This window comes from Gouania willdenowi, chromosome 3 (assembly GCF_900634775.1).
Source record: "Gouania willdenowi chromosome 3, fGouWil2.1, whole genome shotgun sequence".
NCBI lineage: Eukaryota > Metazoa > Chordata > Actinopteri > Blenniiformes > Gobiesocidae > Gouania > Gouania willdenowi.
In genome coordinates this window covers 27,851,106-27,869,267 of record NC_041046.1, presented here as the reverse complement: position 1 = coordinate 27,869,267, position 18,162 = coordinate 27,851,106, and the positions used below count along the sequence as shown (strand labels likewise).

General features: G+C 36.4%; 1 protein-coding gene across 5 annotated transcripts; it reads left to right on the top strand.

Annotated features, from left to right (window-relative positions):
• The first annotated feature begins 581 nt into the window (after window positions 1-581).
• On the top strand, window positions 582-17,457 carry stk33 (serine/threonine kinase 33). Of its 5 annotated transcripts, XM_028438695.1 has the most exons (14): window positions 582-757; window positions 822-887; window positions 8,039-8,155; window positions 9,081-9,194; window positions 9,282-9,386; window positions 9,995-10,133; window positions 11,086-11,168; window positions 12,236-12,323; window positions 12,643-12,718; window positions 12,794-12,906; window positions 13,025-13,110; window positions 13,188-13,263; window positions 13,477-15,546; window positions 16,358-17,457. In XM_028438695.1, the coding sequence occupies exons 3-13, from the start codon at window positions 8,039-8,041 to the stop codon at window positions 13,770-13,772; spliced, it is 1,293 nt and encodes a 430-aa protein (XP_028294496.1). In that variant the 5' UTR covers window positions 582-757; window positions 822-887; the 3' UTR covers window positions 13,773-15,546; window positions 16,358-17,457. The 5 variants fall into 5 exon arrangements, with proteins under 5 accessions (XP_028294496.1, XP_028294511.1, XP_028294490.1 ...); XM_028438710.1 differs by having other exon boundaries at window positions 582-887; window positions 13,191-13,263; XM_028438689.1 differs by having other exon boundaries at window positions 582-887.
• The last annotated feature ends 705 nt before the right edge of the window (window positions 17,458-18,162 follow it).

Genomic DNA, 18,162 nt, shown 5'->3' with positions numbered 1-18,162 from the left:
ACATCATCAGTTTGGTAAACTAATCTCTTATCATGACGGTGTGAACCTAGCTCATGTTCCCATGTTCCGTGTGTGTGATGATCAACGTGGGTAGGGAAAACAAAGCAGGGGTTTAAAACACAATTTCCATTCATCCATTTTCAGACCTGCCTGTTCCTGTTTTCAGGGTCACGGTGTAAAACACAATTTCCTGAGCCAAAATTGAATTTGATCAGAACGTTTTATATAATCCATAGTCACAGCAATTTTAGTTTGTATATGTATATATTATGTTTATATTTTCTGTGTATATGTCCTGTTTTTTTATTGTCCTTTTTTTGCACCACCGGCTTCCCTCTTTCTCTCTTTACTGTGTATAGGCCCATGTGTGGATATATATATTTAATTATTGGGACTTATAAATGCTATCTTATCTAAAAAAAAAAAAAAAAAAAAATATATATATATATATATAAACCTGTATCTGGTAGGACTATATTAGAGTCAGACCAGTTAAAAAAACAAAGCCATATTTAGTTTTCCGTTGATTTATTTAGCTTTTACTATTGGGTGTTTCAATACTACTACTGGGTTTTAAAGGAATGAACGAGGCCTTCCACGAGAGGGAGACGTAGCACCGTGAAAGCCTGTATCCTTGTGTACTGGTGTCTGTGTGCTGGTCCCCATTGAAGAAGACAAACAGTTCTAGTTTAGGACTGGGAGTCGTTCAACGTCCTGCTGAAAATCCATTTTATTTGAAGTAGTGCAGAGAGAACAGGTGGGTACAGCTGTTAGTCACTAACCACGTTCACAGAAAGATTGTCCTTCGTTGCTTTCCATAGCGACTCTACGCGGATGGTGATTGGTGAGAAGTAAAGTCGTTGAATGAAGATGATTCACTGTGAGAGGTGAGAAACCTTTTAGTGCTTCTTCATCTCAGCATCTGACAAAGTGCTTTCACACGGAGTGGTTTTGTCTGTTTGTTGCTGTTTTTCCTCTAAAGGAGACACGTTTTTTTCCTTCTTTTTTTGGCTTATGTTTGGTTGCCATGGCAACGCGTGTCAAGGCTATGTCTAAACCAAAAACTACACTTCACACTTTGTATTATTTGGTGTCAACTTCCAGAGAGATCTAATTCATCTGTTGCTGAGACACTTTCCAACACCAAACAGGATTTATGAATGGTGCAGTTCCACCTTTAACACTTACAACCGGTAACTTTCTCTCTTGGTATTGGATTTAGTTAAATATTGCTGTTTATTTAAAGTAATGGTGGAATTTTTACTTTTTTTTTTTTTTTTTTTTTTTTTTTTTTAACATAAAATGATTTATTATTTACCATCCTGTGCCTAAAAATCTAGTTCAAATCTGTATATATATATATATATATATATATATATATATATATATATATATATATATATATATATATATTAGCACTCACAACAGAAAACTCATTTAGTTCATAGTCTACATACGTTTCCGTATCAATAGACACTTTGATTTAAAAAAGTCTACGTGTTAAATGATTGCAACCCAAAGTAAACATGCCACATGTAATATTTTGCGGTGTCCCAATACAACTTTTTCTACTATGATGCTAGACCAAAAATTGCAGCCTTGCGTATTGGACGATATCGGTATCGTTCTGATGCAACATCCGCACCAATCATATAGAGCTGGGCGATATGGACCAAAACTCTTATCTCAATGTTTTTTTCTCAAAACTGCGATGTACGATATAAATCTTGATTATTTTAATTCAAGTAGAAGTCTTACCAGAAAGACAATTCAGGGTTGGCCGATATGTGCCACTTTTGGCTTTTTCTCCTCTAAGGGACAGCACGTGAGAGTTAGGAGACACTTAGAAATCTATCTAAATGTGATTTTCATGCTGTTTTGAGAAGTAGTAAAGATAGTAACTCCTAAAATGAGCATTTCGATACAAAACAAGCTATATATGTATCTTGAATCTCAATCACCCAGCCCTACAATCATACATAATTTAGGGCTATACTGTATAAGGCTACATCAAGTGATATTATTCAAACAGAGAACAATAGTCAGCAACAATAGATACAAGAAAAACTGACATGTATTATTAACCAATGGGTTATATACATTTTATATTGAGTCTTTAATGTAACATGGTGCTTGGTGTAACGTAAAGTATTGTGACGGAAGTTGTGTCTGTACCCTATTGTTAAATATTGGACAAAGAGTGGTTCTCTGGACCGTCTGGAGTCCAGAATGACCACACTTGCTTTGGTCAAATTTAAATTTGTTATTATTTAGAAAAGAATGTGCATTTCCTGCATTATTTATGGTAGTGAGTTGAGCCTGACCCATATTTTGGGATTTTAAGAAGCCGATATCTGATGTATCTGCAGATAACCGATATATTGGTCGAAATATCGTCCGATATATTAAAAAGGAACATTCATATACACAATTTACAGTATATACGGTACATAAATACAAATACTTATAATACTCAAAATGTGACTCAAGACAAAGAAGCAAAGCTAATTAATTAAAATAAGGAACTTCAAATAGTAATATTGTCAACATAAGGATGCAAAACCACTGATTAATAGGAAAAGGCAAACTTGAATACAAATTTTATAAAATAAAGTTGCTCAAATCGCAAACAGTCAACATGGATAAATCAAAAAAGGCCAATTATAACTAAACTAATGCGTTTCTCCCAGTGTTGTACTAGTGATCGATACTGCTGATTTAAAAATGGCAGCTAATAATGGAGAAAGCACACAGCCACAGAATGCACACACAGCAAAAAAAAAAAAAAAAGTAACACACCAGCTACATATTAGAGCCAGACCGATTAATTGGCCGGGCTATTGATCGATGTTGATTAATCGTTGATAGCTATAATCGGCCTGATTAGTCGGTCAGGCTCTTGTATGGAGTCTCATGCTGAACAAGGCTGAACTAAGAGGCCTTTTTTTAATCCTTCCTCAGTAGTTCGTATAATTAAGAAAAATATTATTAATTTTCAATGTTTTAAAAGTAATACTAAGGGCATTTCATACATAGAGTATGTATCTATAGTACATGCACTGTGTCTCTCTGAGTTGCCAATGGAATAAATGTGAGTTGTTCTTGTCTCTGCAGTGGCTTTACACTTTTGCTAGATTTCTGCCATCGTCGCTTCCCAGGGCTGAGCCCGGCAAGGGCAGAGATTAGCCTTAACCAGGATTAAACCAATAAGAAAATTTGAATTTGTTGGCCCTTATCTCTCAGCAACATGTGGAGTGCCCTTAGCAAATGGCAGAATTTGATCTTTTTGCTTGCTTTCGGAAAAGCATGTTTTCTTTCCAGTAGACACTTATCAAACATGAGCATTAAAGACAGCAGGACTTCTGGGAGGGAATTGTAAATGAATTGTTTATATGTAAACTACATGCATTGGTTTGTTTTGTAACATAGAAATTGCATTTTAAACTTTCCCCAGCATTTTGTTAGTCCTGCAGTCAATGTGCTGCAAGGTGCTATGTGTTTACAACCCTTTAGTTATATGCTATACGCCTTAATGGATTCACGTTAATGGTTTCCTGGAATATTACATTTTGACCAAAAGCTTTGATAATCTCTCTGCATAATATTATGACTCACTCCAAAGCCCAGTGAAGTAGACAGGATATTTGCAGTCTAAACATGTAATTTCTTGCCTCATCAGGTAATGTAATTCCACACTTCATTAGGACTTTGAAGTTTATCATTTGTCATCAAAGCCAAGTTGTCAATAAATGATTAAGTTTCTCATGGGTAAAATGTAATATTGGGCTCAAGCAAAACAGATAGGAATGTCCTTTTAGATTAGTTTGTGAGATGTTCTTTGTTTTAAGTTTCAGGCATTATACAAGCAACTGTTGGCTGTTGCTAGAAGTAGTGTTACAAAGCATCTATTAAGACAGTTATGTTGTTAAGGGCCTGAGAAATACAAATAAAATGTCTTGTATATATGGTATAAGATTGAGAAGGACTACAGGGAGCTTGTTTCTCCTTTAAATGTATCAGTATTATGTATAATATATTTACCTTCTTTGTCAGTATGGTGTAGGGTCCCTATTCTAGGGTTAGGAATGATTTACTCATTATTAAAGTTAATGAGAGACATGCTGGTTAAAGGATAGGAATGTGACAAAGTGTTATTGTTGTCCCTTGTGTGTTCTCAGTCTGCGGCTTCCAAACGGCCATTAGCTAATGTGTGTATTTACTCTGTGGTGTAAACAAGCAGAAATTGGCATCTGGCAGAACGATGTTGAGGTGAGGCAAGTCTGGACTTGACCTGTTATGAACTGGCAGCTCTGATTACTTCCTCCTGAAACCAGAGATGAGTCCAACTCAATGTATAAGGAAGGCCATAGCAATGGTCGCCAAGATGCATGTTGATATTTGGTTATTTTTCATTGTATAATCTAAAGATCTGGGTTTTGATCATGTATATTTGCAGTTCTGTCCAATTTATTATCCCCTTGTTTGTCTGATTTTATGCTTATTTATTAACTCCTCAGGTTGGTCCTTAATGTCTATTCTGGTCAAAACGACTGCAGTCTTAATGGAATTTACTGTTGTTGGTAGTGATACACAATTAGAATTAGGGATGAGCATTGATAAGGATGTTGCAATACCATACGTATCAGGATACTTGGGTCACAATAAGATATTATCACAATTTCACGATATATTGTGATGTTCTACCAAGTTAATATCAAAATTAAACAGAGGACAAATTGAGTCAAAACTATTTGCTTCAAAACATCCTATTTATTATTATTATTATTATTATTATTATTATTATTATTATTATTATTATTATTATTATTATTATTATTATATCTACGGCACCATCTATTGGAGTGGAGGTGCGGAAGTGGCACAATTTTCAAGGTTTTTATGTAGAAACAGGAGCTGGTCAACATGCCCAGTAGTTAGGCTGCTCTGCTGAGAAGTGACAATGTCTCCAGCTATCAATAATAATAATAATAATAATAAAAAAATCAGTTTGAAATCGGCACCCAAAAATCGCGTTATATCGTGAAATCGATCATCGATCATACAAATGTGATAAATTCCTACTTCGCATTATTATTCATGCAATAAACATAAGAATGAAGCTATATAAAGCACAAAAACCTTTTAAAATGATCAGGTTTGTCACAAACATCATTATGTATCAGTGAGAAATGATAAAATACAAGAAATGTATTCAACCAGTGTTTGGTCCACTTTGATTAAATTAGTTTATGAATGTTTTAATGGAAATAATCATTTCACAAAACCTGCTTAACTCAAGCCACAGTTGAAGGATTTTCACCTAAAATTCACTCAAGATAATTCTTAGTTTGGTAAATGGCTCAAAACCCTCAAATGTGGGAAACAAAATAGTTTGTCTTTGAGGTTTTACTTAAATTCCTGTGAGAAAAGAGAAGAGAGCAAATTAGTTACAGCTAGTTACAATCCAATGAAATGACCATGGATAGAATGTCTCCTCTAGACCAGTGTTTCTCAAATGGGGGTATGTGTACCCCTAGGGGTAGGCGATGCCACTATAGGGGGTACTTGTGAGAGAGAAAGTGGAAAACTAACAAATGAAAGCAAATGATCTTGATTAGAACATGAACTGAAAATGCAAGGGTCGGTCTTGGTCCCACACCAGGCTTGATGGTCGGAAGTGATAAAAAAGTGTAGAAATAAATCCATTCAGGTGGCACTAAATAGTGTTTTATTCCACTTGTTTACAAAGGCATTCTTTAAAATGTTGTAGTTGGACAAAGGGGGTACTTGTATTCAGAAATAAGAGAAAGGGGGTTCGAGAACCACTGGATTAGAACATGAACTGAAAACTACAAATAAATCTATTCAGGAGTTTCATTCCATTTATTTACAATGTGAGATTCTTTAAAATGTTTGTTATCACTCATGCATTCCATCAATATGCTCTATAGTTGGTTTTAAATAGTATTCTGGGACAAGAGTGGGTACTTGGATTCCGAAATAAGAGGAAGGGGGAAATTAAGCCAGAACATTTTTAGAATCATTGCTCTAGAATAGACCCTTTGGATGTTACAGATATTTTAACAAAATTTGTCAATTGAGTGTGTCAATAGATAAACAGCTTGTGTAGAGTATATAACACACATTCTGTGTCAAACTGACCATTAAACACAGACACACAAATCTAGCCTTTGTGGCCTTTTAATGTTGTGCATATATCAAACAAATCATTAGAGAATAAATATTAGATTTAAAAATGGGAAAATATGTATTTATGTGGCTGTCTGTTGTAGGACTGGGCGATTTTGCCTAAAAAAAAAAATCTCCAATTTTTTCAAGAAAAATTCGAATTTCGATTCGATTTTTGATTTTTTTTTTAATGCACTTAAAAATGACTGCAGACTTCAGATATATTGTCTAAAGCGCAACTTTATTGCTGTGATATAACAATCCCAAAATAAAAAGTAAATGAGGCTGTCATTCAACAATTTCAAGCTTCAACCAAGGTTTAAGCAAAAGTGCAACGGCAGCTTCACAGTAGCTTCAATTTTCTGATTAAGAAATCAGAAACATATTTTATAACATATAACATTACAATTAAAAAAATAATAAACTCTTCCTTAGCATCTCAGCATAGTGTGAATAAAAAATTAAACATGCCTGTGTCACACATATAGCCTACGCAAAGGGAAAACACATGTAAACAAAGAGTCCGAAAAAACTGTGGTGGAAAAATAAATAAAAATTAACTCAAATTTGCAAAATAAAAATTGTTTTTATCTACAAATTCAATTAATCGATTAAATCTATTTTTTGCCTTGCCCTACTCTGTTGTATTTTGTTTTGTTGCTAAACAAAGGGTCTCTGAGGTTGCAGGTAATGACTTGGGACTGACAGCAGCTCACACCCTGTGTCTGTAAGTGATCCGGGTTAGTGTCTGACGTCTGACCCTTTGTTCATCCTAATATTCCATTTCCATTGTATTAGAGATCAAGTGCCAAGGAAAAGACACCTTTGTCTGGTCGACACCCGTGGTGCACGAGCCCTCTCCCATCCGCCCCGAGCCTCCAGTGATACACTCGTCACATGCTGCTGTCTTTCACAATTGAGCTGTGATTGAAGTGATTGGAATTTCCACTGGCTGTCACAATCGTTTTGATTGTAGAATAGAGAGGAGATAATGCGAGAGACAGGCCTGTTATGGGATCCCTGTCAGCGCTAAAATAATGCATCAGAGTGAAGAGGTTAAAGACACCGCTTCCTTATTAATAATTAATTGCTGTGCGTGTGGTGGATCCACTTCATTGCACCCAGCCATCACTTGATAATTGCTTTACATTTAATTTGGCTTTAGTGACTGTTTTTCAAGCTGGGTAAATTGTGCTTGAAGTTAATATGGGCTTAGATACAGCAAGCCGTTTTTTTTTTTTTTTTCTTTAAAGACACCAGCAGTTAAAAAAGTGACACGTTGGTCAAGGAAACATTAAGTTTCAGTGCATCTTCAGATGACTTAATAATAGACATCCTGAATGAACGTTGCACGGAAACCTAATTTACGACTAACAGAACATATCGCCATAAAAAAAAAACAAGTCATTGATGTAATAATTTGTTTTAATTAATAAATGTGTCCTTTTATGCAACAACTGATGAAGGATAAAGAAAACATACATAAAAGAATGCGTTGGCATTAATTAATGATTTTGTGTATTTGTATTGTCTCTGAAGAAATAAACTTCCAAGTGTAAAAAAATACCTTTATGTTATCATGTTCTGAAAAAAGCAGTTCATGAAGTTACATTTATTTGACATTCATTTAATTTGATTTATTTGTATATCCCTTTGCTTTACGGAAGTTTACCTTCTCCCCTAACAACACAACACACACGCACACCCCCCATAGTATAACACATATACAACAATCTTCATATCACACTAGTGCAACATAATCATTCAAAACCTCTGATTAATTATTAATCCTAAATCATCATTGTGTCGTAAAAGTGTCTGATATTATGTCTGTCCTCTCTTTCTGCAGATGACACATGTAGGTGTTAGTCAAGCTAACATGAACCCAGTGTCTGCTAGGAGCAGTAAGGACGCTGTGGAGATTGACGTTCCGGTAATTCGCCTAAAGAGTGATGCAGAGCTCAAGGTAGGAGCAGCTTACATACATATTTCTCTCGTGCATTCTTCGGCTAATAGAAAAAATATTTGTTTGTCCAGGGACAAGGAGGACAAATGAATACTTAAAATATTAACTTAACATTGAATTTTTTTTCTTCCTTTATTTTTGATTGTAGTTACAAGACAATAATTAAAGTAATATCATTTTCTACACATTTGCTCACAAGAAATCTAAGTCCTATTGAAGCCCATAGTTTCTAAGCTTTTCTTGGCTATGGATAATATATTTAACACAATTCTGAACAAAACTAACTCATCGCAAAAAAAGCACCAAGTCCATTAGAATTGTTATTAATCCTGCAAAAATGAATAACGAAACACAAGCCTCACATTTTTCAAACATTCAGCAATGCTTTAATTATTTAAAGTATTTTAGTGAATATCAATAGTTAATGTAACAATAGCGTTTGTGTAAAAAATTTCAAAGAGCACTTGCAAATTAATGTTATTAAATGTATTAATAATCTACACCAATTAGCAAATATATATCAGTTTATTGACGTCTATATTTATATTAAACAAGCCCCCCCACCACCACACTGCTGCTGCTGCATGCTTTATGCTCTGCTTTATTGGGGAATTTACTTCTCCCGATGCCAAATCTCAAGCAGCCAGTGTTCAGTCTTGCATGCACTCAGATAATAATCAAGTTAATTAGACCTGAGATTGAACGAACTGCAGCAGCAACTTAATCATTTGTAACTTGATTAAAAATACTGTATTTTGCAGCTCTAGAGACCCCGGACTAGTTTAGGTTTTTTTTCTCTGGAAACTTGAAATTAAAATGTACCTCAGAAATTAGGTCTTGAGACAAGAAACAGTAAAAATATGTTTTAATGCTAGTCAAGAAAAATGCTCGGTTTTACAAAATGTATATTTCTATTTTCTCTTAGGAAATTTATGAATTTGGAAAAGAATTGGGTCGAGGCAGTTTTGGAGTTGTTTATGAAGCGACAAACATAGAGACACAGACCACGTGGGCCATTAAAGAGGTTTGCAGACCAAAGGTGAGTGCATTGAGCATCCCTCATGCATTTTTAGGCAACTGTAGGTAAACACCCCCCATTAAGTTTATTTTCACTCCATTATGACAGATTGGAAGTTCGAAAGCTGAGATGCTTTGGCAAGAAATACATATTCTCAAACAATTAAATCATCCGCACGTAATTCATCTTCAAGGAGTCTATTGTACCAGCGCGGTAAGCAGATTCCTCTTTAAAACTACTCCCTTAAATAAACGCGTACTTGAGCAAGAATAATCGGGTTTGATTTTTTCAACATCTGTATAAAGACAAGTCAAGGCTAGAGAAATGTATTTGTGTAACGCATTTCATACATAAGGCAACTCAATGTGCTTTACATGATCAAAAAGTGCAACAGACAACATTCAACAGCTTAAAATCAATAAGAACATTTAAAATCATTAGTAAAATTATTTAAAATCACCAAAAAAAAAAACATTACATCAACAACATCATGACCAAAAATCTCCCTCTCAATCATACACAATAGATAAAAAGAGTGTCTTTAACTTTGATTTAAAAATGTTCACATTGGAAGCTGACTTCAGCTCTGCTGCAGTTTGAACGCAGCATCACCATGTTTGCTGTGAGCTCTGTGCTCCACTATCTGACCTGTGTCCATAGATCTGAGAGACCTGCTAGGTTTATACCTGACTAACATCTCACTGATGTATTGTGGACCAAACACCTTTACAGATTTATACACCAGCAGCAGAAACAATAAACAGTAATGAGCACATAGATATACTGAACAGAGTAAGATTGATTCATCTTGTTGTTTTCAGAATATCTATTTGGTGACTGAGTTGTGCAAAGGAGGCGATTTAAAGCAATTGTTAAAACAAAGGCAATTCTTGACAGAGGATGAGACGAGGAATGTTATCAGCAGTTTGTCGGATGCGGTCGTGTATCTCCACAGAAAAGGTAAGGCAATTGGACAGAAACTGATCCGACTTTACTTTGAAATATTGCTGTATTTTCTTCCATGTTTCTGATATACATTGATGAATACATTTCAGTTATTGAATGATACTAAACACTAATTACATTAAAGGTTTTCTGCTGTTCATTTTGAGGTCGTGTCCTTGTGCTTCTCACACTACCAACCTTCTTACTGTATTTCTGCACTGATTGTTTTTAAAGAAGTGGTGTGCTGTGTCCACTGGCCAGAAGTTGAAATGAAATAAAATAAATCTACACAAAACCATAAACCGTCCTAACTTGCATGTCCAACAACATCAACACACTTTCTTTCATTGTATAACTGGTTGCATCAAACAGTGTAGTGGCAAAAATTAGCCCTGGGCCATTTGTGTTTTTCCTCCTGCCTTTCTTCACTCCACCAAGTTTGGTTAACGATGTCGTTCAGTTTGGTCTGCTGAGGATAAACACATTGTTATGTGCAGAACATAGTTTATCCGGGTGACGTACTGTGGCAAATCATGTTTACTTTGATCAAAGACTTCTTTTCTCAGCAGATTGACTGCTTTTCTTGTTTAATAATTCAAAACAAGTAACCCAGACACACAAAAAACCCAACAAAAAGTTTGTTAAAGAACAAAGGATGTGATGCTTTTCAGAGATATGTGGTGATATTTGACAAAACAATTTCTACTTTCTGATAACTAAGTGAAATAATTCCATCTCGAACACCTAATCATGTAAATGTTCAACTTGTATTTAAAACAATGTTGCACAATCAAAAAATACACACATCCCTTTGAAAGCAGTTTGGTGGATCAAAAAAGCCAAAGATGCAATGGAAAAAAAGTCAGCACAACTGCGTAGTTAGCTCCCAATTTTAATTTAACTTACGAAACGTCACGTTTTTTGGTGTAAGTTATGTTATGTGTTTTGTTCCCTCTCTGAACTACAGGCATCGTCCACAGGGACCTGAAACTTGAGAACATTCTTGTGAAAAAAGGGGTGGATCAGGACGATTGCCAGATAAATATCAAGGTGAAATGTTATATGCCATTAATGGTGTTTGCCTTTAATCTCATCCATTCTTTTTTAGACTGACAAGCCTCCTATTTAGTTACAAGTTCTTTAAATACTTCATTATGGCGGACTCGCTTTAGTCTACAGCATACCACTACAAAGAGTGACTAAACTGTGTCTTTTATCTGTCTGTGTCAAATTACCAGCTAAGCGCTGCTTGTTAGATACAGTGAGGATGAGGCAGCCAAAGCTCATACCTGTTGTGTAGTTAGTTATTGCTTCCTTTTTTGTCCAAATGAATGCATAGAATCATACCAATTTATTATATTATTTCCACACTATTGAGATGCAAAGTCTAGCTATAGCTAAGTTATTCAAGCAAATTGTCAGCTGTGCTTGTTTTGGTTCCAGGCTTGTCCTGACTCAGATACATAAACAGGGAAGAGAAACACTCACAGTGCCCGTTCACCCTACTAGCTTAGCTTAGCATGTGGTTTGTTTGTCTCCAACAAGTTCTGATGAACTACGGCCGGGCCCGGGGAAAGTCTCTACGCCAAATAGCACGTACCAAGTTCCCGAGAATTCAGTGAAATGACTCGGTTCCACCGAGTAAAAAAAATGAAATTGTGGGACATAAAATCGTATTCTACGTTGAATTACCTTTGAAACAATATATCACACGACTATGTTCCGATAAATTTAGAAATTACTGTATCGTCACCTGTGGTAACAGATTTTTTTTGGTATAGATACAGAATCAACTGCGCTTTCTAAAAAAGACAAAGAAACAAAACAATATAATATGTTGCCATTGTTATTTTGATTATTTTGATTTTAAAACCAATCAGAAATACACCTTTTTTTTTGTATTTGTTTTTTTTACGTTTTCCTGTTTCTGGTTTTAAATTAATAAAACAAACAAACAAAAAACATCCATTTTTTTTCTATTTTTTTTATTTGGTTTTGAAACTTAATAACCAAAGAACGAAGGGTACACGGATTGCTCACTCCCCCTTAAAACAAAGGTTCTGTCTGCACAATCTAGATATGGTTAATTTTTACCACATGCATTGCTCTCTACCCAGGTGACAGACTTTGGACTGTCAGCACAGACAACTGGTCTAGGCATTGACAACAGATTGATGGACGCCTGTGGGACTCTGCTCTATATGGGTATGATGCAGTATAAAATATTAAAATTATCATTAAATTACATCAAATGGGATTGAGTGTTGGAGAAACTGGTGATCATTGATGAATGAGTTGATGTTTGTACTCAACTGATTGATTTTGAGACAATAGTCTCTAGTGTCACATTACATTGTTTTCTTTTCATATTTACATTTTACTTTGACACTTTGTCACGCCATTTTGCTTTCATCAGTCAAAACAAATAGAAAATGAGCAGTGTTATCTCTTGTGCCCTGATTGCAAAAGAAATATGACAAAGAAAAAGCAATAATTGTTCATTCTTTCTTCTTATCATTTTTAGCACCTGAAGTGATGAACGGGCATTGTTACAGTCAGTTATGTGACATGTGGAGCATAGGAGTAGTTATGTATACATTGTAAGTAGAAACACAGATGCATTGTATACATGCAAACACACTGTGTAAACCTGCCTAAGCTGTGTTTCTTTTCAGGCTGTGTGGAGAACCTCCATTTGTTTCCAAATCAAAGTCTCGCCTATATGAGATAATTATGAGGAAAGAAATCCTATTTGCTCCACCCATCTGGACCACAGTCAGTGATGCAGGTACCACCTGAGCTTTCTTTGCATACTTGGGGTAGATGTTGCACTGGGAATGCTGCATCCAATCATTTTCACTGGATATGATGTTTGTAACTAACACTGTTTAAATTTTTCTTTACAGCAAAAAATGTTCTGACTTGCCTTTTGAAAGTGGACCCAGCCTACCGCATGTCTGCAACACAGCTTCTCGAAAACCCCTGGATTACTGTTAGCATTGGTTTAGCTGCTTACGTGAACGTTTCCCATTGAGTCACATCAGAAACTCTAATGAAGTCTTTGTCCAGCAGGGCGACACTGACGTGTACGTTGTACCACCCAATGTGATGGAGATGATGCGTCAACAGCTGGAACAGGAAAAGGGTAGAGATACAAAAAATTGTTTTGAAAAATTTAGTTTACAATGTTACACAGGTAATAAAATTCATCAATTTGTTCTGTTATGTAAAAAACTAAAGAATAAAAGCAGAAAAGAAGCACCCACGTATTTTTATAATGATTAAATCTGACTACAATACAGCCATCTATGCATTACGTGACTAAATAATGTCAATTGTCTTCATTTGTTTATTAAAGGAACAAAGAGTCTTGAAGTGTCTCTTGACTCCGAGGAGGACATCATGCATCCATCGTCAGGTCCCCAAGAAGTTTTAACCAAAAGAACTTCAAACTGTAGCATCCCCCCAGAGAGAGACCGCAGCTCTCAAACTCCCCACCAAAGTATCACGACCAGCCGCACGTCACAGGCCACAGACTCCAGCGCACTCAGTACACAAAGGGACACGCCCACAAAACGTCCACACCAACACACACACCAGAGTCGGTGCACACTGTCACATACACACAAGCCTGCACAACCCCAAACTCATTAACTACACACACACACACACACACACACACACACACACACACACACACACACACACACACACACACACACACACACACACACACACACACACACACGCACACACACACACACATCTCTATGGAAAGCTGTGACTATTTATTCTGTATCCTTGATATCACATGTAAAAAGCACACACTAGTTCAGTAGTGAGCTGCAAAAACTCATGTTTACTATCATGAATCATGAATTAAGGTCTCAAGTGAGCTCGTGCCTACAATTGTATGTTGGTAGTTCACTAGTGAAGGCCAACTACATGCTCACTAGTTAATTAATTCAAAGCCATTTCTACTAAACTAGACAGACCCTACATGCTTACGAGTGCACTAGTAAAAGTAAGATATCTACTAGTTGACTAGTTGACTCCACTTGCAGCAGCACTACTGAACTAGTGGGACTAAATGTGTGGTTAACTAGTTACAGAAACAAACTAAGAGTAGTTCGCTTTTAAAGACAATGTGGTATGGCCATAAATTGTGAAAAAGTGACAATTTGGTCTGCTAAATTCAAAATTGCACACTTCCTGTTGGATTTATGTTATAGGTCCAATGTATATACAGTATGTACCCAATGCCATCAAGCTAGTTCAAACCAGAGCCGTTTAGAGAGAGAGTTGGGACATCTCCCTTCACGCCAATGGGACCGTTTTTTTACAGTAATGGGGGTTCATGGAGCCTCACAATAGTTCCCGGAAGTGAGCTAGAGTGGAGTAGACAGTTTGTGATGCACTTTTGAATGATTAGACATTTAAATAATCATATTGGATATTATCATTATTATCATCAGCATATCTAAACCCATGAACGTGTGCATTAAAAAGCATTAGTGGATTAGTTAGTGGATTATTATTATGATTAACATATGCAGTATTGTATATACACATACATATGACGTGTACTGTATAAATATTGTAAATCAATGCAGTTATTGCTGACAAATTACCGAAAATCCCAGTTATGTCTCAGACTCAATGGATTTGAATTGCCCGTCGATAACTTCCGGGAACTATTTGAGTCTACATGAACCACGTGACGACCAAGCATTTTGAACTTCCGTTGTCGCAGCTCTCCCTCTAAACGGCTCTGGTTCAAACCAGTGAAAAAACACTAGGTGGCACTAACAAGTCCTGAAATTGCATCAAAAAAACAACACGTTGATTGTTTTAAACCAAACTATACCGTCCTGCCTAATTTCAGGAAATTGCTCCCCTGGGAAGGGCCTTAAGGATCCAAGTAAAGTGTCAGAAAAACAATAATAATAGGAAGTAAAATCCTTACAGGAACAATAGGGTCTTCACATCACTTCTGGTGCTTGAGCCCTAAAAAAATGATTTGGTGGCAGGAGCATACACCGAGGCTTCTTATTGGCTCCCCAGTCTAAAATGATTTACGACAACCAATTAATACGCAGGATTTTTTTGTTTTTATTGTGTATTTTTTACACGAGACATCAAGGATACATGATAAGTACTCAATTGGCTTTCTATACATCTCAAAGAGTTATCCTTGAAAGAAAAACAAACAGACTAGAGCTAGAAGAATGAGACTAGAACAAGGACTGACTGGGGGTAATGGACAAGAACTGGAAAAGCCCCCCCCCGGCTGCTGGGGAACAGGCACAAACTTAAGCTCTGGGACTACCGAAGCTGGATCTGGCACCTCCTACTGCTGGGACACTGCTTCGGGTGTTGGTGTGGCATCGGGGACAGACGGCCACTGGCATCAACCGACATGGACAGTGTAAGTATATGAACACACAAGGTCACAACCCAACCCACTGATTCTTAACGGCGTCAGTCACAGACTCCTATTAACAACTGATAACAAATGACGCTCAAAATCACACCGCTCAGTCCAACGTCAAGGACCACAAACTCAAGTACACTTCGCACACAAAGGGACACACCCACACATGTCGATGCACACTGTCACATTCTGTACGCTCAAGCCTGCACAATCCCAAACTCAATAACTACAAACACCACAAGTGAGCACACAAACACACACACCCTTAACCGATCACAATCCTCCACACACACACACACACAACTGTGATCACACATCCACTTCCATTCTCCTCCACCGTAAATAATGTCACTAACACCCACAACCGATCACTCAATCAATCAGAGAGAGAGAGATGGTGAGAGAGAGCAGGTCCTGGCACTGTGACACAAAAATCTGTTTATTATTTTCCCTCAGTATGTCTGATTGTAACCTTTGTAAGATTTGTATCGAGTTAAGTTGCTCTTAAGGCATTTTCTAACCGATTGAACCACTGCAGTGAAATAATGGAAGCACTGCAGTGTTATCTCATCTCTCTCTTGCTTTCTTTCTTTTTTAAAAACATCACCTTTGTTTTGCTTGTCTTTCGAGACCAACTTTACAAGTTAGAATCATGTTACTGTTCTGTACTGTTTTGTATTCCTTTGAATATGAAGAACAAATTTCTCTTTTAGCTCATCCGCATACATACAATTCAGTTCTTATCTGTTGTATGTGATCATGGAGCACAAATACAAATCTCTCATGTGTCTTTGTTTTACTTTAGAACAAAAAAAATCAACTGTGGCCTGAAGCAGAACAAACACACCAACAGCACTGAAAGCCTGGAACTCCCACTCACCACACAGGCAATATGAACTTGACTCAGCTCTGCTTTTTCAACTTTTTGCCCAAAATTATATTTAATAGATGATTTATAAGAATAACCATGCATTTGTGCCACTATAATTCAAATATGGATGTTCTCTTTAGTATAGCCTCTATATATCCAGTTACCACTAGATGGTGCCAGATTTACCTCTTATAAAAGAAGGATAATAAAGGTGTTTACATGTGGCTGTTTTTTACATAAATTCCATATTTTATTTTATTATATATAACAATAATAGTATGTAATGTGTAAAGCTGTGCAGGCCTAAGGACAGGAAAGACCAGAACAAAGGACAGAGATGGCCCCGACCCGAACAAAGAAGACGATCCAAGACTTTCAACCTTTCAAACCAAAACGTGCCACAAAAACTAATCAAATTTATGAGATAAAAGGAAGAAATCTGACGTTTCACCAACTAAAGCTGAACGTATGGCAAACTACACTATTTTTCAAAAACATTTTTTGCTTGTTTTAAATGTTTGTGGTATTATTATTATTTTTAAATGTAATGTCAATGTGACTACTATAACAGGTGCAATCCTCTTGGTGATAGCCAGAGACAAGGAGGCGATAGCGATGTCAAAGTTTTATGTAAATGTGAAAATATGTGCAACTCTACTGCTGCTGTAGGTTAGGCCTTAGCAATGCTTGATGCCAAATGTGAAGGCCTCAGCCGGAGGTGTCGAATTAAAGCTGCTCAGCAAATATTTAGCAACACAGAGCCAACTTCTAGAGAGCAGTTTATCAATATATTATAGAATCAAAATGTACACATTAATGTTTTTTTTAAATGACACTCACGGTTTTTTGACGGTGACGTACTGAACCAATCTTAGCTAATTGCTTAGTGAAATATATTGAGCAAAGCATTCGATGATCTTTTTTATTCTATGTATCTATTTATTAAATGTGGGCTTTACATATTTTAGATATAATTTAAGGTTTTTAACCACTATGTATGCTTATATTATAAACTGTTTTGCCAAAAAGAAAGAAAAAAAAATTAAACCATTATGATTTATTGAGTTAAGGTGTTGTTTCTGTGTTTTTTGTTTTTATCTAAATATTTTCACAGTTTAACATCACAGGGAATTTTGCTGAATGCTGAAACTAAAGTGTGCAATAGATTTTTTTTTTTCCCTTTCTCTGACCTCTCAATTCCAAAATGTCCTATACGCAGGCAGTGCACCCACACTGTGTCAAAACAGAAAAACTGTCACACATGCTTGTTACGCTCCATTCAAATGCAGGGGATTGGGGCTGAGGGCAGCCACGGGTCTAATCTCGTTTGGAGGCCATTGAAAGCAGTGGAAGCTACTTTGAGGGCACTGCCATTCAAGCACAGGTTTTTTCCGCTGTAGAGAGAATAATCCCTGGCATAGATACAACATTAAAGTATCCAAGCATAACACACGACGGGTGAATTTCAAATCCTACCATTTGCATCTCAAAGTCAATGAGTGCCAACAATTCAAGCCCTGCATTCATGCCCCAGCTTTGTGTCTCAGAATGTTGGTGTAGATGTGCTTTGTTCTTCACTGGAACGGGGAACAGATGTAAAACAGTGTATGTGGAAGGAATTCTATCTTAGTTATAGGATATGCTGTATACTTTTTTATTTATCACCAACTCGCAGGTTGGTAGAGGAGTTATTAAATGACATGTAAGATAGCTTCAAATAAAAGTTCTTGCGAAGAAAA

Excerpts from the sequence above, each read along its gene's own strand:
- stk33 (XM_028438695.1), top strand. The coding sequence starts at position 8,039 with ATGACACATGTAGGTGTTAGTCAAGCTAACATGAACCCAGTGTCTGCT. Across the intron at positions 11,169-12,235 it reads ATTGCCAGATAAATATCAAG|GTGACAGACTTTGGACTGTC; the intron begins GTGAAATGTTAT and ends CTCTCTACCCAG. Across the intron at positions 12,907-13,024 it reads GACCACAGTCAGTGATGCAG|CAAAAAATGTTCTGACTTGC; the intron begins GTACCACCTGAG and ends TTTTCTTTACAG.